The 19560-nt window shown below is 43.0% G+C and overlaps 1 protein-coding gene across 8 annotated transcripts; it reads left to right on the top strand.

Annotated features, from left to right (window-relative positions):
* The first annotated feature begins 875 nt into the window (after positions 1 to 875).
* On the top strand, positions 876 to 14132 carry LOC309720125 (inverted formin-2-like). Of its 8 annotated transcripts, none has more exons than XR_014280415.1 (8): positions 876 to 939; positions 2871 to 2928; positions 8670 to 8772; positions 8937 to 9114; positions 9298 to 9417; positions 9572 to 12793; positions 12928 to 13092; positions 13329 to 14132. XR_014280415.1 is itself a non-coding variant. In XM_082556714.1 (6 exons), exons 4-6 carry the CDS (start codon positions 12764 to 12766, stop codon positions 13446 to 13448), a joined length of 315 nt encoding a protein of 104 aa, XP_082412840.1. In that variant the 5' UTR covers positions 8670 to 8772; positions 8937 to 9114; positions 9298 to 9417; positions 9572 to 12763; the 3' UTR covers positions 13449 to 14132. The 8 variants fall into 8 exon arrangements, 1 of the variants encoding a protein (XP_082412840.1); XR_014280417.1 differs by lacking the exon at positions 876 to 939 and adding an exon at positions 959 to 1966; XR_014280419.1 differs by lacking the exons at positions 876 to 939; positions 2871 to 2928 and adding an exon at positions 8288 to 8328 and having other exon boundaries at positions 9572 to 12158; positions 12343 to 12793.
* The last annotated feature ends 5428 nt before the right edge of the window (positions 14133 to 19560 follow it).

Raw genomic sequence — 19560 nt, 5'->3', positions numbered from 1 at the left:
TCTTATTTTCACCGATCTGGCATTAATTAAACCCAACCTGAGAGGAACTGGGTCAGGAACTTCCAAGGCAGTGACAACTAGATCCACCGGTCGGAGGTTTGTTCGCTCCACTCCACGCCAACACAGACGTTGAAGAGGAGGGGATTCTCTTCTCAAGAGATCCCACAACAGGAACCAACCAGGAGTCCACCGGGTCCAAAGCACCCAGTGGCACCAGGAGTTGCAGACAGGATCAATGAATGGAGTGAAGCTCATGGGGAAAACAAGAAATCCGGATTCTCAGCTTGACGAGGTGACCTCCACGGTTACCCCGCCTCCTGCGTCGCTGTTAATCCAGTGGCAGTAGTAAGGAACGCCAGTGCTGTGGTGTTACTTCCAAATAGGGAGGCAGAGAACCTTGATTGTCATTTTCAAACCGAGCTAAAAGTTGGGTGAATAAACATATTTCCAATAATGTCTGGCGATCATAAGACAATGTTGGGCTGACATGTTGCACAAAATCAACTAAAAACAATAAAATAAAACAAATAAAAGAGTGATAGACGGCGTGTCAAATATACAGGCGCCATTTTGGATTATTAAGAAGTCATAAGCTTCCTGAGCTGGAAGAGTGACGTCTGCTCAAGGATACCTGTAAGAAAGAGATGAAGTTGAATTATTTACCTTTAAATTTGTACATAGTATTGTACAGCCTGAAACTACTGAAAATCACTAAACCACTCTACATTTTGAGTGTGACTGCATGAGTGTGTGTATGTCGGTCTACAACATACAATGATAAACAGAATGCAGATATTACTGACTTGACTGTGAATGCTTGTAAGTCGGGGGTTGGGGTGCGGAGCGAGTTACCACAACTTCCTTTCAAGACGAGCTCTGAAAACATCCTCCTGCGGATTTCAGTGACTAGTTCAGTAGATCAGCACTGAGCCCAGTAAGGTAAATGCATACAATTATTAATATAAAGTCTTAACAGTATGTCCTTAAACTTGTAAATGTGTATATTAGGGATGGGTACCGGTGTTCTGACATAAACGGTAGTAACCAGACCGAAAAGCAGCGCACATTTCGGTGCTTTATTTCGGTGCTTTTTTTCCCTGAGCTGTGATACACTTCTAGCCAATCATTTTACGTTTCCGAGGATAGTAGGCGGGTCCAGGTACGTGCGTTCTTTTAGAGCAGAGCTACAGATTAAAATGCCCAAGGCGAAGTGGTCAAAAGTCTGGCTGTACTTCACAGCAAAATATGCAAACTCAGCAGCCTGCAACAAGTGCTTTAAGCTGATACTGTGATACTGTCAAAGGAGGTAACACCTCGAATCCGATGAAACACCTGGCGACGCATAGCGTTTTTTTTAAAAGCCGAGAAATGCGCCGTATTTGATAGCTTGCTGCGAGACCTCACACCGAGCGCATCTACTGCGGGTGTGGTGCCTGTACTTATGTGCGATCTCATTTCCAAAGGACAACGATTTAAAAAAAAAAAAAACGATGATTGTACCGCATTTTCATCCAGGACATAATCTGCATGAAAACAAGCGCTCGCTCTTCCTGCTCAACAAATGACAAGGGCGGAGCCTTATACCACGTGATACAGAAGCCAGCTGGCAGGGAAAAAACAGAGAGCACGTGAGAGATGACGAAGCTGTAAAAGCCAAGAAAGTGACAGGAGAAAATCCGTCCTTGTCAACCACCCAAACATCAATGACGGGAACCTTATACAGCGCCTCCCCATACCTGTCGAACTCCCGCAGGCACAAAGAAATTACGGAGGCTATTACTTATCAATGGCTCCCATCAACACTGTGCAAAACGAGGGATTTAGGAAAATGATCAACACCCTAGACAAACGCTACACAGTGCCGTCCCTCAACTATTTTTTCCAGGTTCCACTACCTGCTCGCAATGTCGAGCAACGGTGGAGACAGAATTACAAGCAGTACAACATTTTGCGGCAACGACAAAATGTGAGACATTTATTGTTTTTATGTTTATTTATTGTTTATGTTCAGTCTCAACTGTTATGAAGTTGATGTGCAGTTAATAAGTGCAAGAAATATTTATATTGGAAAAGAAAATCGTGATCTCAATTCTAAGCCAAAGAATCGTGATCATTTTATGCAAAATCGTGCAGCCCTAAATACAGCTGTCTAAATTTTCTGTTAGGGACACTTTTATAGGGACACTTAGCTAATATAATCTTCTATTAATGAAGGCCAAAAAGGAATAAAAACTATAGAGAGGGTTTTCTGATATTCTGCTCCCTTAAGTCAAACTTTTAGAAGTTGCGAAATAAAATAATAGATTACCCACAAACTGAATATCGACAAGATTTACTGCAGTAGCTGAAAAATCCGCTGGAAAAGGCACAAATGAAATGATAGAATCAGAAGCAGAATACTTTGTTAATCCCAAAGGAAATTATAGGTTAGCTATGGAAGAAATATAGTATCATCAAAATTCAACTATTTTTAGACATTGAATTTATAACACTGAATTTTTATCCTCCAAATTTCCCTGCAAAAATTCACCTGCAAAAAATTCACCTGCAAAATTTCACCTGCAAAAGTAATGAACTTAAATGACACAAGCCAGAGCAATCAGCACTAGATCGAGTCGAGCGGCTCTCAGCCAATTAAATTACACTGTTTGATCACATGACACTGTTAGCCAGCAGTGTGTCTCCTAAAAGAGAGCTGGTTAAAGATGAGTGATTAAGATTTTCTCCTAAATAGAGATCATTACATAACGCCTAGTCCTACTTAAAATCCCATTCATTTTTATTTTATTTTATTATCTACTCGAACTGAAGAGAACGTTTGACTAACTCAAAGACAATTTCCACGCCTCCCCTGCCTGACCTGTCTGCAGAGGCAGTTTTGAATTTAGGAGCGGAAAGATGGCAGCGGCAAACCCTGGCGGTTCTCCAGTAAGTATATTGGGTTTTTTTTATCTTCAAGTTTGTCTTTTGAAACATTAATTTTATTTAAATCCGTTGCTCACGTATAAAGTACACAGAAGGGGTCTTTGCGCAACTCGTCTGAGGCGTGTCTCACTAAGCGCTACATGCTAGCATCCTGCTAACCAAGCTAACCTAATGTTGAACAGGCACTATGCAAGGATCTAGAGATTTCAGACCTACCATTTATTAGCTCAAACATCAAAAGACATGAATGCTTTAAAAGTATCAACATCAGCTTTTCTCTAACAGCATGGTGGGAGTTTCTAAAAATAACGGAGTCTTCATTAATCCCATGCAAACGTACACCTATCTGGAATAATCCTGACATATTACAAAACAATAATATGATTAATTTCCCAGAATGGAGTTGTAAAGGAATTAAATACTTAGAACATATATTAGAGGGAACAGAATTTATTCCATTTGACAGACTAGTTGAACAATATGGGATCAACAAGACAAGATTTTTAGAATATCAACAAATTAAATCCATAGTAAAAAAGAAATTTAACCTCAGTCAAGTTGAATTACAAACACCACTAAGTGCGGCACATTTTCTTACTCTTAAATCCCCCAAATTATTATCTAAAATATACAGAACATTTTCTAAATTAGATGAATCAATATCCCTTCCTACTGCAAAGTGGGAAGCAGATTTATCAGTCAACCTAGACCAAAACTTCTGGTCTCAGATTTGCTTAAAAACTTTTAAATTAATTAAAAATCCCAGTCTGCAATTAATACAATACAAAATTCTTCATAGAGTGCACTATACAGGTCATCGGATGTTCAAGATGGGCTTTACATCTTCCAACAACTGCTCACACTGTCAAGGCAATACACCAGACAATTACATCCACGCTCTTTGGTTCTGTCCACCAGTGCAAAAGTTTTGGCGCGAGATATGTGAAGACTTATCAAAATGTCTGAAATGTAACATTCCAACCTCCCCCTTAGTGTGTTTGTTGGGCAGCTTAGATAATGTCACTTCAGAAAAGAATATAGCCCATATGATCTTCACTGCCCTATGCATAGCCAAGAAAACAGTCCTCATGAACTGGAAAAATAAAAATAATCTTAATTCTAACCAATATAGAAATTATCTATTAGATTACATTAGTCTTGACACAGCCTCTGCCACCACATTAGATCAATTGCTCTGGGCCCCTTTTATCAGCTCCATCACCTAGTGGGGGTGGGGGGTCATAGTTTGGTCCCGCCTTCACTGTTGTGATTGGTGAGGGGGTAGGGACAGGCTTAGGGCGTCGGGGGGTTCCCCGGAGGCATCTTCCTTGGGGGGCTCAACCCGGGGTAGCGGTCACGTCCGGTTGAGGGCTCTGTTGGCTCTCAGGTGACTGTTTCCTCGCGGCTGCGTGCAGCGGGGCTAGGGGAGGGTCTGTGCTGACGGACGTGGGTTACTGACCTGGCAACCTGGCTGCCCCTGGGTGGGTCCGGGATGGGCGTGAGGTTCTGGGGGCGCTCCGTCTCTGGGCTGGGGCCCGGGCCGGGCCTCGGGGGCTCGGGTCCTGGTTGGTGTGTTGCCGGGGTTGTGGGCGGGTGGGTGCATGGGGGCCCGGCCCTGGAGCAGGGTGCCGCCGGTGCATCGAGCCGCCTGGGGGGCTCTTCAACTGGTGGGGGGGATGGTCACATCTTGCAGGAGCTTTCTTCTCTCAGGAACTCTCTGCAGGAGGGGGAGATACAGGAGAGGTGGAGGAAGATCTCAGCCTGGGCGTTTACCGTCTTATGTAGTCTGGAAGATGTGTGGTTGGTGGGGTGGGTGCAGTTTTCTCTGTGGTGGGGTTGGGTGGACTGTCCAGGGCTCTGTGGAGCCGGGGGGCGCTACTGCACTGGGCCCCGGTCTGATGGGCCTGGGCCCCCCTTCCCTGGCGGGTCGCGGAGGGTGGGAGTGCCTACTGGGGTCAGCGGGGGAGCTGGCCCCAGGGAGGGGTTACCTGCCCCTCCCTTCCGTCCCTCCCCATCTCCAGCTGCCTCCCTCTTCCCGCTCCTCCACAACCACCCACACATGCAGGGCCTTGGAGTGGGGGTATGTCACCAGGGTGCATCTGTCCCCTTCTGGCTGCCTCTGCCTCAATTTTATCCCACAACTTAGACATTCACATTATTCACACTCTCATTACACATACATATAGGATCTTGGGGGTGGGCACAATCACGGAGTCCAAATCACCATCAGGGTGTATACCTCACCCCTGACGTCGTTGCCCACCTCTCAATTTTAAATACACTTAGTCATTGAGGGTTAGCAGGAGGGACTATGCGCTTACCTGCTGCTCCTTGGCAGGTAGCTCCATGCCCTCCTGGGTTTTAATTGCACCTTAGAACACATATGCATCAACACTACAATGAGCGGGTGGAGGGAGGTTTGGAGTCTTCTCCCACCCCCATTCTCTGCGGCCTGCTGGAGCGGGAGGGCTAGTAGGAGGAGTTGGCCGTCCGACTGCGGTCTGGGGTGTGGGGCCTCCCTGCTGCTGCGGAGTCGGGGCGGTCTGCCTCTCCCCACCGCAGGGAAAAGGGTAACACCACCTGGGTCTGGGTGCAATTCCCCCCTCCAGGGGCAAGGGTACCTAGACCCGGTTTGTAGAGTACGCTTGGGGAGTGTGATTGTGTGTACAGCGTCTCTTTATGTCTGTCTCCACGTTGGTTGAGTGTGGAGTGAGTGCATATGAGAGCATGAGGGTGGGAATGGATGTTTGTGTCTGTGTGTGCCTGTATGTCTGTGTCTATATGTCAGGTTGGGTATCAGACGCCACCTCTCTGGGGACACCTCAGGCCCTCCAAGGTTTGGAGGCCTATCTCCACCCACCACCACTTCCCCTGCCGGTGGCGGACTCCCTCAGGTGTCGGTGTGTTGGTGGTTCTTTGTGTCTGGGGGTGGGCGTCCGGGTACACACCGGCTCACTCCTTGGCGGCCGCTTGTCGGGGCCTGGGGCCTGGGGCTCGCTCGGGCCCCTTTGGAGGTGGGGTGCCCCCGGCCTCTCGGCCTAGGGCTCGGTCACTCAGGCGCAGCTGGGGGCCGGCGGAGCTCACGGGCGCGTCACTGCAACTCCCCCTGACTTCTGCTCCGCGGCTGCTGGGCGAGCCCTCATCTGGGACTCTCCTCAGCTCTTACTGGGACAGTGGCGCGGCTGCCCCTCTGTTGGTCTTCCATGGTCTCTTGTGTTCTGGGGGCCTCTGGATGTCTGGAGTTTTGATCTCCTCCATACCCGCTTCACACCCTGGAGGACGGGGCTGTGGCCCCCCCACACTCCCTAGCAGATCATTACATGGAGAAACCTTTGGAATGCAAGCATGCTGATCCACACAGGTATGCACACATGGGTATTCACAGACGCGGACTAAAGCTTTCTTGGCTGCTGCCTCAAAGCACACTGTGCGCTGTCTATCTTGCGTGCTGCACAATATCGTTTATTACTTAGTAAATATCTATGACTAGCTAGTTTATTGTGATGGTGCTTTGTTTTCTCTATTATTATGTTGCTCTTTGTTGTTTGCTGTCTCCTCTGTTTGTTTTTGTTTGTTTGTTTTTGTTTTTTTTTTCTCCATACAGGTGACCCAGGAGTTTTTTTTTTTTCTCTCTCTTCCCCCCCCTTCTCACCGTCTCTTCTCCCCTTTGGTTTTCTTTCTTTCTCTCCCCCCTCTCTCTCATTCATTCCCCCTGTCCTATTTATTAAAAAAAAAAAAAAAAAAAAAAAAAATGACAAAGGATGAACTGAAGCTCTGCCATCACGTAATGTCGCATACTGCTGTTTCTGATGTCATTTAGAAAAAAAAAAAAAAAAAAAAAAAAAACAAGCTAACCTTTACATGCTGTGCTTTAGAAAATAGGATACTCTGTACAAAACCATACTCCGCAGATATTGGTAGATAGACGAACGCTGCAAATATAATGTTGGAAACGAGAACGGCATTTAGTGAAGGGGTAAAATACACCATGAATAAAGCTATAGAATGAATGGCTGCCATGGTTGCAGAACGGCCTGATTTAATGACAAGACTGGGGAAGAGTGAGGTGAAGTGAACCAAAGCCACACAACACGGTCAGTAGTGATGGGATGTCCGGCTCTTTCGGTTCGGCTCACTAAAAAGAGCCGGCTCTTTCGGCTCCGAACCGGCTCTTCAGGTTGTTTTGTTGCTTTAATTAATTTATTATTAACAATAATATAAAATTATGCACAAAAGGAATTACTAACGTAAAAAAAAGTGGTTTTATTTATATATGTTTATATATAGATATATGCGGTGGCCCCTAGAGACAAAACACGTACAAACTCCAAAACACATTTCTAGCATGAACTGAACTTCCAAAGCAGAGCTACTAGATCACTTAAATTACACAATTGAAAGCATGTGTGTATTGTTTGTGTATTTATACACAGGCACTCATATATATTCAAATAATTTAAAAAAAAAAAGTTCATTTACCTGTTATTACCACACACCAAATCCAGTCGTTGGTACTTGCTGGCTTGTGTAGCCACAAGATAACAAAGGCTCAACACTGTGCCCAGCATCCTGGAGCACTTCTGTTGTCTTTTGTACGTGTTTTGAGTTTTTATGTGCTTCTGAGTTTTTATATGCTTCTGAGTTTTTACGTGCTTCGGAGTTTGTACGTGTTTTTACGTGCTTTGGAGTTTTTACGTGTTTTGGAGTTTTTACGTGCTTCGGAGTTTGTACGTGTTTTTACGTGTTTTGGAGTTTGTACACGCTTCACAGTTCGTACGTGATTTGAAGTTTGTATGTGCTTTGTCTCTAGGGGCCACCGTAAATATACTTTTATTTATTCACTCCACATAAAATGTAATAAATAAATCACATAATACAAAAATCAGCTATTCACATTTCAAGTTTTAACTATTTAAATTTTCAGCTTTTTCCTTTTACAAATTTAAAGTGAAAAGAACACAAAACACTGCAAACCACAACACAATTAAATATAAATTATAATATGAAAACAAACAGAAGATGCACATTCTCTGTCATATGGACCTGCATGAATAAACTTTCTGAATCCTTTATCATCTGCAACCGAAAATAGTTGTGGATGATTACTATATCTTTCTAATGTTGTTGTCCTTGCCTCTCTTTCTCTCTCTCTGGCTCTGTTCCTGTGCTACTGAGTGTAACTACCGCCCCTCCCCCCCTCTGCCCAGCATAAAGCACAAGGCTCGCGTGCAGAGTGAAGCGGAAAAAAAAAAACCCCCACGTGACGGCTCGCGATAAGGAGCCGGCTCGCGTCGTTCACGTCAAAGAGCCGGCTCTAAGAGCCATTTCGTTCGCGAACGACCCATCACTAACGGTCAGACAAGGCGGGAATAGGGCAGTGATCTGTTCGTCAGTATGAAGTTGGTGTGTGTTTTGGTGAACAAAAACTCGAGACCGCTAACAGGAAGATGGGAGACTCGTGTTTCACTGGAATAGTGGTGAATTAAAACATCCTTTGTTGGGGAAATTTAGGTGTAAATGCATCCACACAGGCGAGATTATATCCACACTTTCAGAAAAGGATATGGTCTATATCTTTACAAATACTATCTAAACTTAAACAGATAGCATAAGTTAAACGGGATATTCCCTCTGCTTCTTCTGCTTCTCGTATACACCCTCAAGTTATGTTGAGCAAGACATTATTTGGTTTCACAATGTGCAGCAGTATTTTTGGGGTATATTTTATGAATGTTCTGTTACAGGTCCTTCTTCAGCAGATTATGTGGCCTGAAGATGAAGATGATGACTGTCCTCTTCAAACTAAATGCAGAATCACAGGCTACATGAGGCATTTTATTCTAAATGGTAGGTTTGCTATTTTGCAGGAGGGGAATGCCAATATGAGCTGATCAGAGCCAATATTATTGCAATGTTAAAAATATATTTTGTTTGGATTTCTTCAAGGTTGTTAAACCTCATATTTATTTCAAAGCTCAATGCTTAACTATACACTTTCTTTTTCTTCACAGCAACACCAAGTGAGCTGACAAATCTCCTAAAATTCTGGACTGGATGGGAGATTGTGCCAAAAAAAAGTCTCACAGTGGAGTTAGTAGATGGCAGACTCTGGAATGGCAGATTAATCATCAGTATGCCCGTCCAGGAGCAAAGTGGCAGAAAGACTTGGAACCTCTTCAGTCCAGTCTGGTAAGCCACATTTCTGTGCAGTCATGTTAAATCTTTGTAAGTCAAAGTCGTTGATGGTTTTAGAATTGCTGAAGCATGAGAGTAATTCCAGCCTTATTTGGTATTTTTCCCTTTCATTCGTTTTCTTTATTATTTTCTATAATATTTTGAAGCAAATTCACATGATGTGCTCTTTTCATTTAGCTCGAATATGTTTTGGACCAAAACCTACCTCCAGGAGAACTCCTAGGGAAGGATGACAATATCTGCCTGACTCGGGAAGACTTCTGGAGCCTGGGTTTGGAACACTCCATGGAATCTACTGTAAGTATATCTTGTTACTTTAGCTAATGTACCGCAAAGAAAATATCATGTAATGCAAGATTATTGGGTTTCAGAAGTCACGTGAACCTCTGATCTTGTCCAAAATCACGGACTTTGACAACATCATTCGTTGTTCTCTCCATGTGGCATGCAGTCTGACCCCAGAAGACCCAAACATGCAATTGTTTTGGTCCAGAGCGGGGTTACTTGGTTGTTTACCGCCATGTCCATGCATGAGTGTGCAAACATGCAGACGGAGTTGGACCAACACCAGTTGTACGTCGATCCACTTTTGACCCAAATTGCCACACCGCCCTTTGTCACCTTTTGGCAGTTCTACGTGGACAGTCCCCACACCCACTACAAGTCCACGTTTCGCCACCCTATCAGTGGGTTGATAGTCAATGGTGGGCTCAGCCACCCCAACTATGTGAAAGCTCTTGATACCCGTGCGGAGGACTACTATGTACACATGCAGGACCTTGCCCAGAAGTGCATATGCCCATTTTCCTTGCGCATGGAGATGGTCCAGGCGCTGGATCAACTTGAATTGGGAGTACTCCAGGAACCTATCCAGGGTCACTCTTTCTTCCACATTCTTCACATCCAGAAGCTATTGGATGAACTCCCCTTGGTGGTACCTTTCAAGTGGGAGGAAGAAGAGTCCAGTCTGCAGTTCATCCTGTCAAAATGTCTCACCCACATGGTCGAGGAGTTCTGGGATCTTATTTAAACAGTACAGGGGCAAGGGCGGTTTCCTTCCAGTCTGGAGAGCCTTTCAGCTGGAGATAGCGCTTGAAGAGGCATTTCATGGAAACCCCTTAGACAATATCAAGGTTGGACATTGTCTATTCTTCAGCCCTGGGCACAAGTTTTCGCCACGAATTCAGTGCCACGCATATCCGGGGCTTCATGGCGCTTGGTCCTGCCACAGGGGCAGCAATTGACAACACACCTCCACCTTTATCACACTGGACCAAGGACAACCTACAGGTTCTGCAAGTCCAACGGCTCTTCTCCCTCACATGCAACATGGAATGTGAGCCGCCAGTACTTGGCCCTTCACTCGTTCTCCTCTTGCTGCAAAATATTTTCCGTAGGAATGAAAAGATCCCTCTTGCTGAGCTCCAAGCAACTAAATGCCCTGAGACTTTGAAGGGACACATCAACCTATCATCATTAGTTGAGAACCTCGCTACAAGGGAGTCCTTTACAAATCCATTCACCTTTTCCAGGGCCAGGAAGCTCATCGAAGAATCCGGCAAAGATGTTTCAGAGTGCCTGAAGGCTGGCTTCCTGGAAATGAAGCTGAGGTGGTTTCCTGAACTTAAATTTCGGGATCTCAGAGGAACGCGCCAGGCAACTTGGAACTTTGTAGAAGTCCACAATGACGACAAAGAGCCTTCAATTGAGGCACGTTCGTCAGCCTTGGTAGGAGACATAGCCATGGAAATGGAGCGCCGCTCGATTTGTTATGCTCGCAATCTGGAAAAGTACCGCGAACATGGCATGCCATGGTTGATCGACGTCCTGAAACGGGTTCCAGGAACAATTGATGCCTCTACTCATAAGAAGATCCTTGTCCTCGTCAGTTCAGTAGGTCTCCTCATGAACCGTGATTTTGTATGCTACGACAAGATCAAGGATCTGCTAATGGAGCTCAAGGTCAGCCAAGCTGACCTTCAGAAGTGGAAGATCATGTTGACATCTGTTTGTGACAGGACCTTTGGATTCACTTTGTACAAGCTGCACTATGACATTCCATACCGGATGGTGCACCATCCAGTAACTTCAAAGAAGAAGCCTCCAACACCCCTACCGGAACAGGATCCCGTGGAAGTTCCCGTCGAGCTAGAGGATGAAGAACCTGACACTGTGATTACAAGAGCTGTGTTCATGCCAGCCAATGTCAGTAGGCAGTGGTCAGAAGAGGAGCTGTCGTTTGTGAAGACGGACCCTTCAGTCAGGGTCAAAGATATATACCGTCAGTATGTGCAAGGCTGCAGGCATGGGCGCCCGGTCATACCAGGCATTTGTCCATAAAAGAAGGGAGTTGGTGTCCAAAAAGAAGAAGTAAATGAACGGTGTTACTTAATCCACCAATCAAGTGCATGTTGAAGTCATGTTCTGATGAAAATGTGTAAAAGATGTGTGATTTGTAGTATGTTCTTTTTTTTCATTTTACACAAAAGTGATGTTTTGTTACTGTTGTAAACATGTTTGAAAATTGTTATTTTACATCATGTTCTGTGAAGAATCCATTATTAGGGTTAGGGGTTATGGGGCAAAAGCCAGGAGAGGATGGGAAAAAAAGTGGAATAACTGGAAAACTAATTGGTGTAGAGGGCTGGTGTTGGTGTCTAGGCGGGGGTTTTGGTGGCTGGCGGACGCTGTGGTGAAGTGCGCGCGGCGATGGCCTTTTCGGTTCTGGAGATATGGCGAATCGGACCAAAAAGGATGGGACAGATAAGGGAAAAACAACAGAAATGAGGAGAGATTTCAGTGTCGGGAGAGAGCCTGTGATGCTGGGAGATTTTGTGACAGTGCATGGTTTACCTGCGTGTACTGAGTGCTCCCTAAAGGTCCCAGGAGGAGGAGGAGATGAGGAGGCAGCGGTTGGCTGGCTTTGGGCTGGGTTTTTGTGTGTGTGTTTCCTTTAGGGAAAAGATGTTTACATTGCTGATCTCTACATCATGGCCACCGGGAAGGATCCACAAGTCAACCTGCTTCGTTGCTTGCCAGTACGTTTTTTGTTGATTTTTCTCCTCTGTGTGTATTTTTACTCATTTGTACCAATACCTGTAGGAAAACTTTAGGTCATCCTGCTTTTTCCAGCTTGAAGCAGGCAGGCAGGTGAAGCTGACCATTATCTGCTCTGTGTGAGTGCCCTTTGTCTTTCTTGCTCTGTGTTTTTTCCTCTCATAGAAAATAATGGAGGTTGTCATGTCGTCTTTTCATGGATGATGATAATATGTCCATTTCAGGCTATATTGGCAACAGAGAGACAGATAGTGTTTCTGGACTTACTTTGCCCTGACGGTTATGGAGATGATCTCTACCAAGGCATATTTAGGTTGACACTAAAGAAATGACAAGTTTTTCTGGCCTTGTTCAATGGCCAAGTGCGTTCTTTGGCAAGATCATCTAAAAGCAGCCTCGTTCTTAGGCTACTTCATGATAGGGATGCACCGATACTGGTTCCAGGCCCATACGGTTCAAATGGAATCTTATCCATAGCTTTAGTTATGGATATAGGCTCAGCTTGGACTCTATTCAGTCTGAAACAAAGACTCTAAACAAACGGCTGAAAAACTCAGAGAGGAGCGTTTCCTCCTCATCTGACGACATGAAGGAGCAGTACCTGTCCACCATACAGGTGAGTCACTCAGGATGAGGCTGTCACCTTTACGGGCAGATAAATCCAGTCTGTACACTCACTGACACCGTTTTAGTGGGACAGACCTGCTGTTCCAGGTGAACTTACCTGTTGTTCTTATGTGGTGTTACCAGGAGAGCCTGCAGGCTGTTGAGCAGCTGCAACTCCTGCTGTCATCTGTGGAGGAGCAGAGGAAGCACCTGTCCGCCTACCTCTGTGAGGACAGCAGCAGCTTCTCCCTCGAAGAGCTCTTCAGCACCATCAAGGCATTCAGAGACCTCTTCCTTCGAACCCTCAAGGTCAGCGCCAATCGCAGTGCGGCTCAGTCTGCAGGACTCGTACCCTGCCGCACGTTTGCATGTGTCATTTAAACTATGTCTCAGCCAGCCAATCGGCTCTGACTTGAACCGTGACAAAGTGTGGTAGCTGCCACACATTAGTCCTGTTTCCCTGTAAATGTTAAGCTCTGCCCTCTCTGGGGAGCCGGTTAGCCTGCTGAAGTTTGAACTGTGTGTTCCTTTTATTCTTCGATCAGGAGAACGAAGGTCACAGGGAGCAGGAGAAGAGGAGGAAGAGGTTGGAGGAAGGGAGGAAACTGAGAGAAGAAGCCCCCACCAGAAAGATCAGTAAGTCAGACACCATTATTTCACCTTAAATCCTCCCTCCTTAAATGGAGAGACAGGTGTCCCTCACCTGTCTCTCCAGGTGTGGCAGGTGAAGGACAGGTCAAGTGCAAGTGGAGAACAGGTGAGACATGTGAAGGGCCGGTGACGGACAGGTCGAGAATCAATAGCTGACATCAGCAACATTTTTCTGCAACAGTTTATCAGCAGCTGAATATTTAAAGGAAATGATGTGAGAGCATCAGGACGAGAAGAAAGTTTGTAAAGATTAAATGCTGCTGTACCTGTGAGGCTGTCAGGTGATGCAGTGACAGCTTTCACCTGTTGTTTGTGACACGTGCGCTAAGCTCACAGGGGAACGTGTGTCTGTGCTGCAGTTAGGACAGACATGGCCAATTGGGACGAAGGATGCACCGTCGACAACCTGCTGGCCGAGATCAGGAAGGGCTGCAGGCTGAGGAAGACAAGCCCACGGGCAGAGCCGGACGGTGGGGTCGAAGGTGAGAGCCCGGCAGGACTTCTGCAGACTTTCTTGTCACTACTGCTCGTTTGACAAAGCCTGTACATTGACAGTGAGCTGTGGAGTCCCTTTGATAAGGAACTAGAGGAGGCAATAGTCAAAGTTAATGTTAAAATAAAGGGGAAGCAAATTGTGCAGATTCAAAAAAGTCAGTGTGAATAATTTGAATAAAATGTACAGTTCCTTTGTTCAAAAATGTGACCGATTGTATTTTATAAATGTCACGGTTTGCCGGGGCAAGCCGTGTGGAATTATTTAGGACAAGGACGCGGCAGCTCTGGTGCAGGTGAGTATTTATTAACGAAGGAAATACAAACAACAAAGGCACTGGGAACATGAAACTGGAACCTAAACTGGGTAAAACTAACAAAACAAACCAGAAACGAAGATGCAGGGAGGTCCGGGGAAATACACATGAAGAGATGCAGGGAGACCGAGGGGAAACAACACAGACGAACCAGCAACTACTATGACAGAAGACGCAACTTAAATACACTCAGAGAACACAGGGAGATTACACACAGGTGAGGAACACAGCTGGGAGTGATTAACGTGACGAGACTAGGGAGTCAAACTGAAAACACTCACATAAGACGCAGACCTTCACAATAAAACAGGAACTTACACATGAAAGGACACAAACTAAGAAACGCAGACTAGATACAGGGCACACGGGCAGAACAGAGTAAACACCAAACAGAGGAAGAACAGAACCAAAATCGCAATAAGAGAAAACACAAAACGCTGGGTTAAAAGGACCCAGAATCATGACAATAAATTAAAAAGAATGACTTTTTTTGTTATCAGTATTTATAATTTTTAATGACATTTTGTTAAGTTCTGTACCATAGTTAACAGTTATAGTATTTTCCAGTGTTAAGCATTTATATTTTAAAAATTCTAATAATCTTATATTTGCGTTTGTTTTTAATTTTTTTAGAACACTGGAAGGCTAGAAATGTTTTTCTTTTGAAAAGAAGAATAACAGAACAGATCAAGGCTTAATGTTTTATTTTGTAGCTAATAAAGGGGGCAGGTCTATCAACAATATTTTATTTGTACCTTTTGAAAAAGCCAACAAATTCCTTTTATTATTAATTTTAACACTCCTGCTCTTTTAATTTTTAATTCAAATGATTGTGGAAGGGCAAAAAACAGTGCAGGATACTGAAAAATGTTTAAATAGTTAGGAATATTTAGAATAATTAGCAAAATGCAGACTTTGTATCGTACCTGTGCATTAAAAAGTAGACATGTAGTAGACTGTTTCTTCTAACTTTTTGCCTGTTTTCTTTCTTTTTTATTTTCATATGTTGTCTTTTCATTGTGTGATGGGATTTCCGGCTCTTTTTAGAAAACCGGCTCTTTCGGTTCGGCTCACTAAAAAGAGCCGGCTCTTTCGGCTCCGAACCAGCTTTAACGGTTGTTTTGTTGCTTTAATTGATTTATTATTAACAATAATATAAAATTATGCACAAAAGGAATTACTAATGTACAAAAAAAAGTGGTTTTATTTATATATGTTTATATATAAATATATGCGGTGGCCCCTAGAGACAAAACGCGTACAAACTCCAAGAAGCACATACAAACTCCAAAACACATTTCTAGCATGAACTGAACTTCCAAAACAGAGCTACCTAGATCACGTAAATTACACAATTGAAAGCATGAAAGCATATGTGTATTGTTTAAGTATTTATACACAAGCACTATATTCATATATAGTCAAATAATTAAAAATTAAAAAAAAAAAAAAAGAAAGTTCATTTACCTGTTATTACCACACACCAAATCCGGCCGTTGGTACTTGCTAGCTTGTGTAGCCACTAGGTAACAAAAGCTCAACACTGCCACTAGCATCCTGGAGCACTTCTGTTGTCTTTTGTACGTGTTTTGAGTTTTTATGTGCTTCGGAGTTTTTACGTGTTTTGGAGTTTGTACGTGCTTCAGAGTTCGTACGTGATTTGAAGCTTGTACATGCTTTGTCTCTAGGGGCCACCGTAAATATACTTTTATTTATTCACTCCACCTAAAATGTAATAAATAAATCATATAATACAAAAATCAACTATTCACATTTCAACTTTTAACTATTTAAATTTTCAGCTTTTTCCTTTTACAAATTTAAAGTGAAACAACACAAAACACTGCAAACCACAACACAATTAAATATAAATTATAATATGAAAACAAAAAGAACATGCATATTCTCTGTCATATGGACCTGCATGAATAAACTTTCTGAATCCTTTATCATCTGCAACTGAAAATAGTTGTGGATGATTATATACCTTTCTAATGTGACGTTGTTGTCCCTGGCTCTTTCTCTGTCTCTCCCTCCTGCTCTGTTCCTGTGCTACTGCGAGTGTAACTACCGCCCCTCCCCCCTCTTCCCAGTGTAAAGCACAAGGCTTGCATGCTGAGTGAAGCGGGAAAAAAGTGCGAGAGAGAGCGGATGAGAGAAAGAATGTTTATATGTTCTCTTTCTTGCTCTCTCTCTATATATATATGTGTGTGTGTGTGTGTGTGTATATCATATATATTGTATATCTTTTGTATATAAACTATAAACTTTCATCTTCAGACAAAAATTATATGACTTAAATTACTTAAAAATTCTGCCTGGTCTTGTGTCTCTTTGTTTCTGTAACATAAATAACAAGCCAACATTTTCCTCACGACACCACTGATCAGCTCTATGGACCCTCAGTTTACCTGTACACATCCATCTCACCTGTCAGCTGTTTAACACCTGCTGATGAGTCAGGAAGCACGTCCACGTGTCCTGGTGTTAGTCTCCTGTTTATTGCAGCTGCTGTTCAATATAATGTAATGTCGACACAAAATTGTGCACAAAATAAGTAAATGCAGTTTGTTTCCTGAGTGCAGACCTGCTGTTTCCCTCAGAGTGACTGTTCTGGGTTAAAAATGACAGACTTTAAAAGGAGGCGAGATGGACACAGAAAATTACACAGCACTTTATCAGTGGCTGATATCCAGTCACCAGCTTTAGCAAACACCAGACTGTCAGGTGACGTTTACATCACTGTTTTATTTGTTTCTTGGAAAATCATTTTGGCTCAGATATAAGTCAAGTTTTATAACTGTACAGTTTTACTTAAGCTCAATGTCATACTGCAGAATACGTGTTAGACTGAACCATTCGCTTTTCTTTATTATCTGCTGTTCGTATGTACAGGATTTTTTTTAACCATGAATTTTGAAATAAAACTAACATGAAAAATCGTTTTTATTCAAGGAGAAGAGAGAAAGCGCTATCCACCAGGAGAAGCGTCTGAACCAGCATGCTGTTTGTGAATACTGAAAGACTCCAGCCTGTCTAGAAATACTTACATTATCTGTTTTTTAATATTTATTCAACTAAGCACAATTATCTGTTAGAAGTTTTGGGGTTTACTAAATTAAGAAAAAAAATCAGATTACTGTATTTTCCGCACTACAAAGAGCACTTAAAATCCTTTAATTTTCTCAAACAAAAATGCATGAATTCTGGTTGAATTCTCACTGACTACAAACCTATTTTATGTGATTTTATGTTTCAAAAAAAACTGCCCAAAACTGTTTTAGTACGACTTTGGTAAGCTACAAAGCTGAGCATTACCGCTACCGTAGTCACGAGCTTCCCAGAGTAATCTGGGTCCAAAACGCCGTCCTTTAAGGTCCCAAAGTCATACAAACGCTGCGGCATCACTGAGAGTTAAAAACTGTCTAATTTATTTCATCTGTAATGATCAGCATTGCTGCTTTACGGTGTAACAATTAAGTTTAACATCCAGGCATCCATAAAAACATTCATACATTCTTATATAGTTATATAGTTCTATACTGTGTATTGTGTATTTTGTTGTACAGTTATTTTATTTTCAACTTTAATTTATATATTTTATCTTATTCTTTCCCAGTTAAATTTACCCTTTATTCTAATTTGTGTTGTACAGTTATTTCATTTTTAACCTTAATTATTTTATATTTTATTCCTTCCTAGTTAAATTTACCCTTTTTCATTTTTTCATATTTATTTCCTATCTTATTCATAGCCTTGTCCTTTTTTTTTCTTTAGGTCACAAGCAGTTGTCTAAGCATTTCACTGCATATCGTACTGTGTATGACTGTGTACGTGACAAATAAAATTTGAAAACAGAATTTATTCAATTTAATTGAGTTAGAAGTTAGCAGGAAGTTAGCTCGCTAGTTTCCACCTAAACATGATACAGCATGTTCTGAATGAGAGATTTCTAATAAGAAAAATAAAATAATACATCTCTTTTATCACTTCCAAAATGATTGAAGACAGAAAACTAATCAGCAGTGACATTTGTAGGGTTACAGAAGTTGGACTAGCTGGTATATAATGATTTGCTACGTGATCACTAGCGGCACAGCTATGTTAGCATAATATAAACACAGTGATGCTGGAGGATGAATGCTAACTTTTGTTCAGAAGAATTACGGAGATAATCCATCCACAATACATCCATATACTCCAACCACACCGGAATAGAGCAGTAGTGAGAGAATTCTAGTGATGTGTTGGTCACAAACGAAATGGCTCCTAGAGCCGGATCTTTGACGTGAACGACATGAGCCAAGGAGCCGTGGTTTTTCTCTCACCCTCTCTCTCTCGCACTTTTTTCCCGCTTCACTCAGCACGCGAGCCTTGTGCTTTGTGCTGGGAAGAGGGGGGAGGGGTGGTAGTTACACTCGCAGTAGCACAGGAACAGAGCAGGAGGGAGAGACAGAGAAAGAGGCAGGGACAACAACATCACAATAGAAAGGTATAGTAATCATCCACAACTATTTTCAGTTGCAGATGATAAAAGATTCAGAAAGTTTATTGTTTATTCATGCAGGCCCATATGACAGAGAATATGCATCCTGTAAACGACCACGGCAGACCCAGTGGCATTTTGATGCTTTTATTAATCCCTACACGGTTGCTGTACATTCGCACTCAGAGCTGCAGCTCTCTCGCTTCCAGCTCAACATAACACCAACAACCCAACCACAGGACCCAGTACAATATTTAATTCGGTGGGGCGTGATTGCGGATGCCGTGCAGGTGCGTCCGCCTCCTCTGCACGGCACCGCAGGCCACGCCCCACCACACATCTTTTTTTTTGTTTTCTTATTTTAATTTATATTTAATTGGGTTGTGGTTTGCAGTGTTTTGTGTTGTTTCACTTTAAATTTGTAAAAGGAAAAAGCTGAAAATTTAAGTAGTTAAAAGTTGAAATGTGAATAGTTGGTTTTTGTATTATATGATTTATTTATTACATTTTAGGTGGAGTGAATAAATAAAAGTATATTTACGGTGGCCCCTAGAGACAAAGCACGTCCAAACTTCAAAACATGTATTAACTCTGAAGCATGTACAAACCCTGAAGCACGTATAAACTCCAAAACACGTAAAAACTCCATAGGACGTACAAACTCCGAAGCACGTACAAACTCCAAAACACTAAAAACTCAGAAGCACATAAAAACTCAAAACACGTACAAAAGACAACAGAAGTGCTCCAGAATGCTACGCGCAGTGTTGAGCTTTTGTTACCTAGTGGCTACACAAGCCAGCAAGTACCAACGACCGGATTTGGTGTCTG

This window comes from Aulonocara stuartgranti (genome assembly GCF_965226115.1).
Source record: "Aulonocara stuartgranti genome assembly, chromosome: 13".
In the NCBI taxonomy this organism is placed as follows: Eukaryota; Metazoa; Chordata; class Actinopteri; order Cichliformes; family Cichlidae; genus Aulonocara; species Aulonocara stuartgranti.
This window is presented reverse-complemented; position numbering and strand designations above follow the sequence as displayed.

What these genes read in the sequence shown, in the direction of transcription:
- LOC309720125 (XM_082556714.1), top strand. Translation starts at nt 12,764, where the DNA reads ATGAAGGAGCAGTACCTGTCCACCATACAG. An exon ending in AGTACCTGTCCACCATACAG is followed by an intron (nt 12,794 to 12,927) that starts GTGAGTCACTCA and finishes TGGTGTTACCAG; the next exon opens with GAGAGCCTGCAGGCTGTTGA. An exon ending in TCTTCCTTCGAACCCTCAAG is followed by an intron (nt 13,093 to 13,328) that starts GTCAGCGCCAAT and finishes TTCTTCGATCAG; the next exon opens with GAGAACGAAGGTCACAGGGA.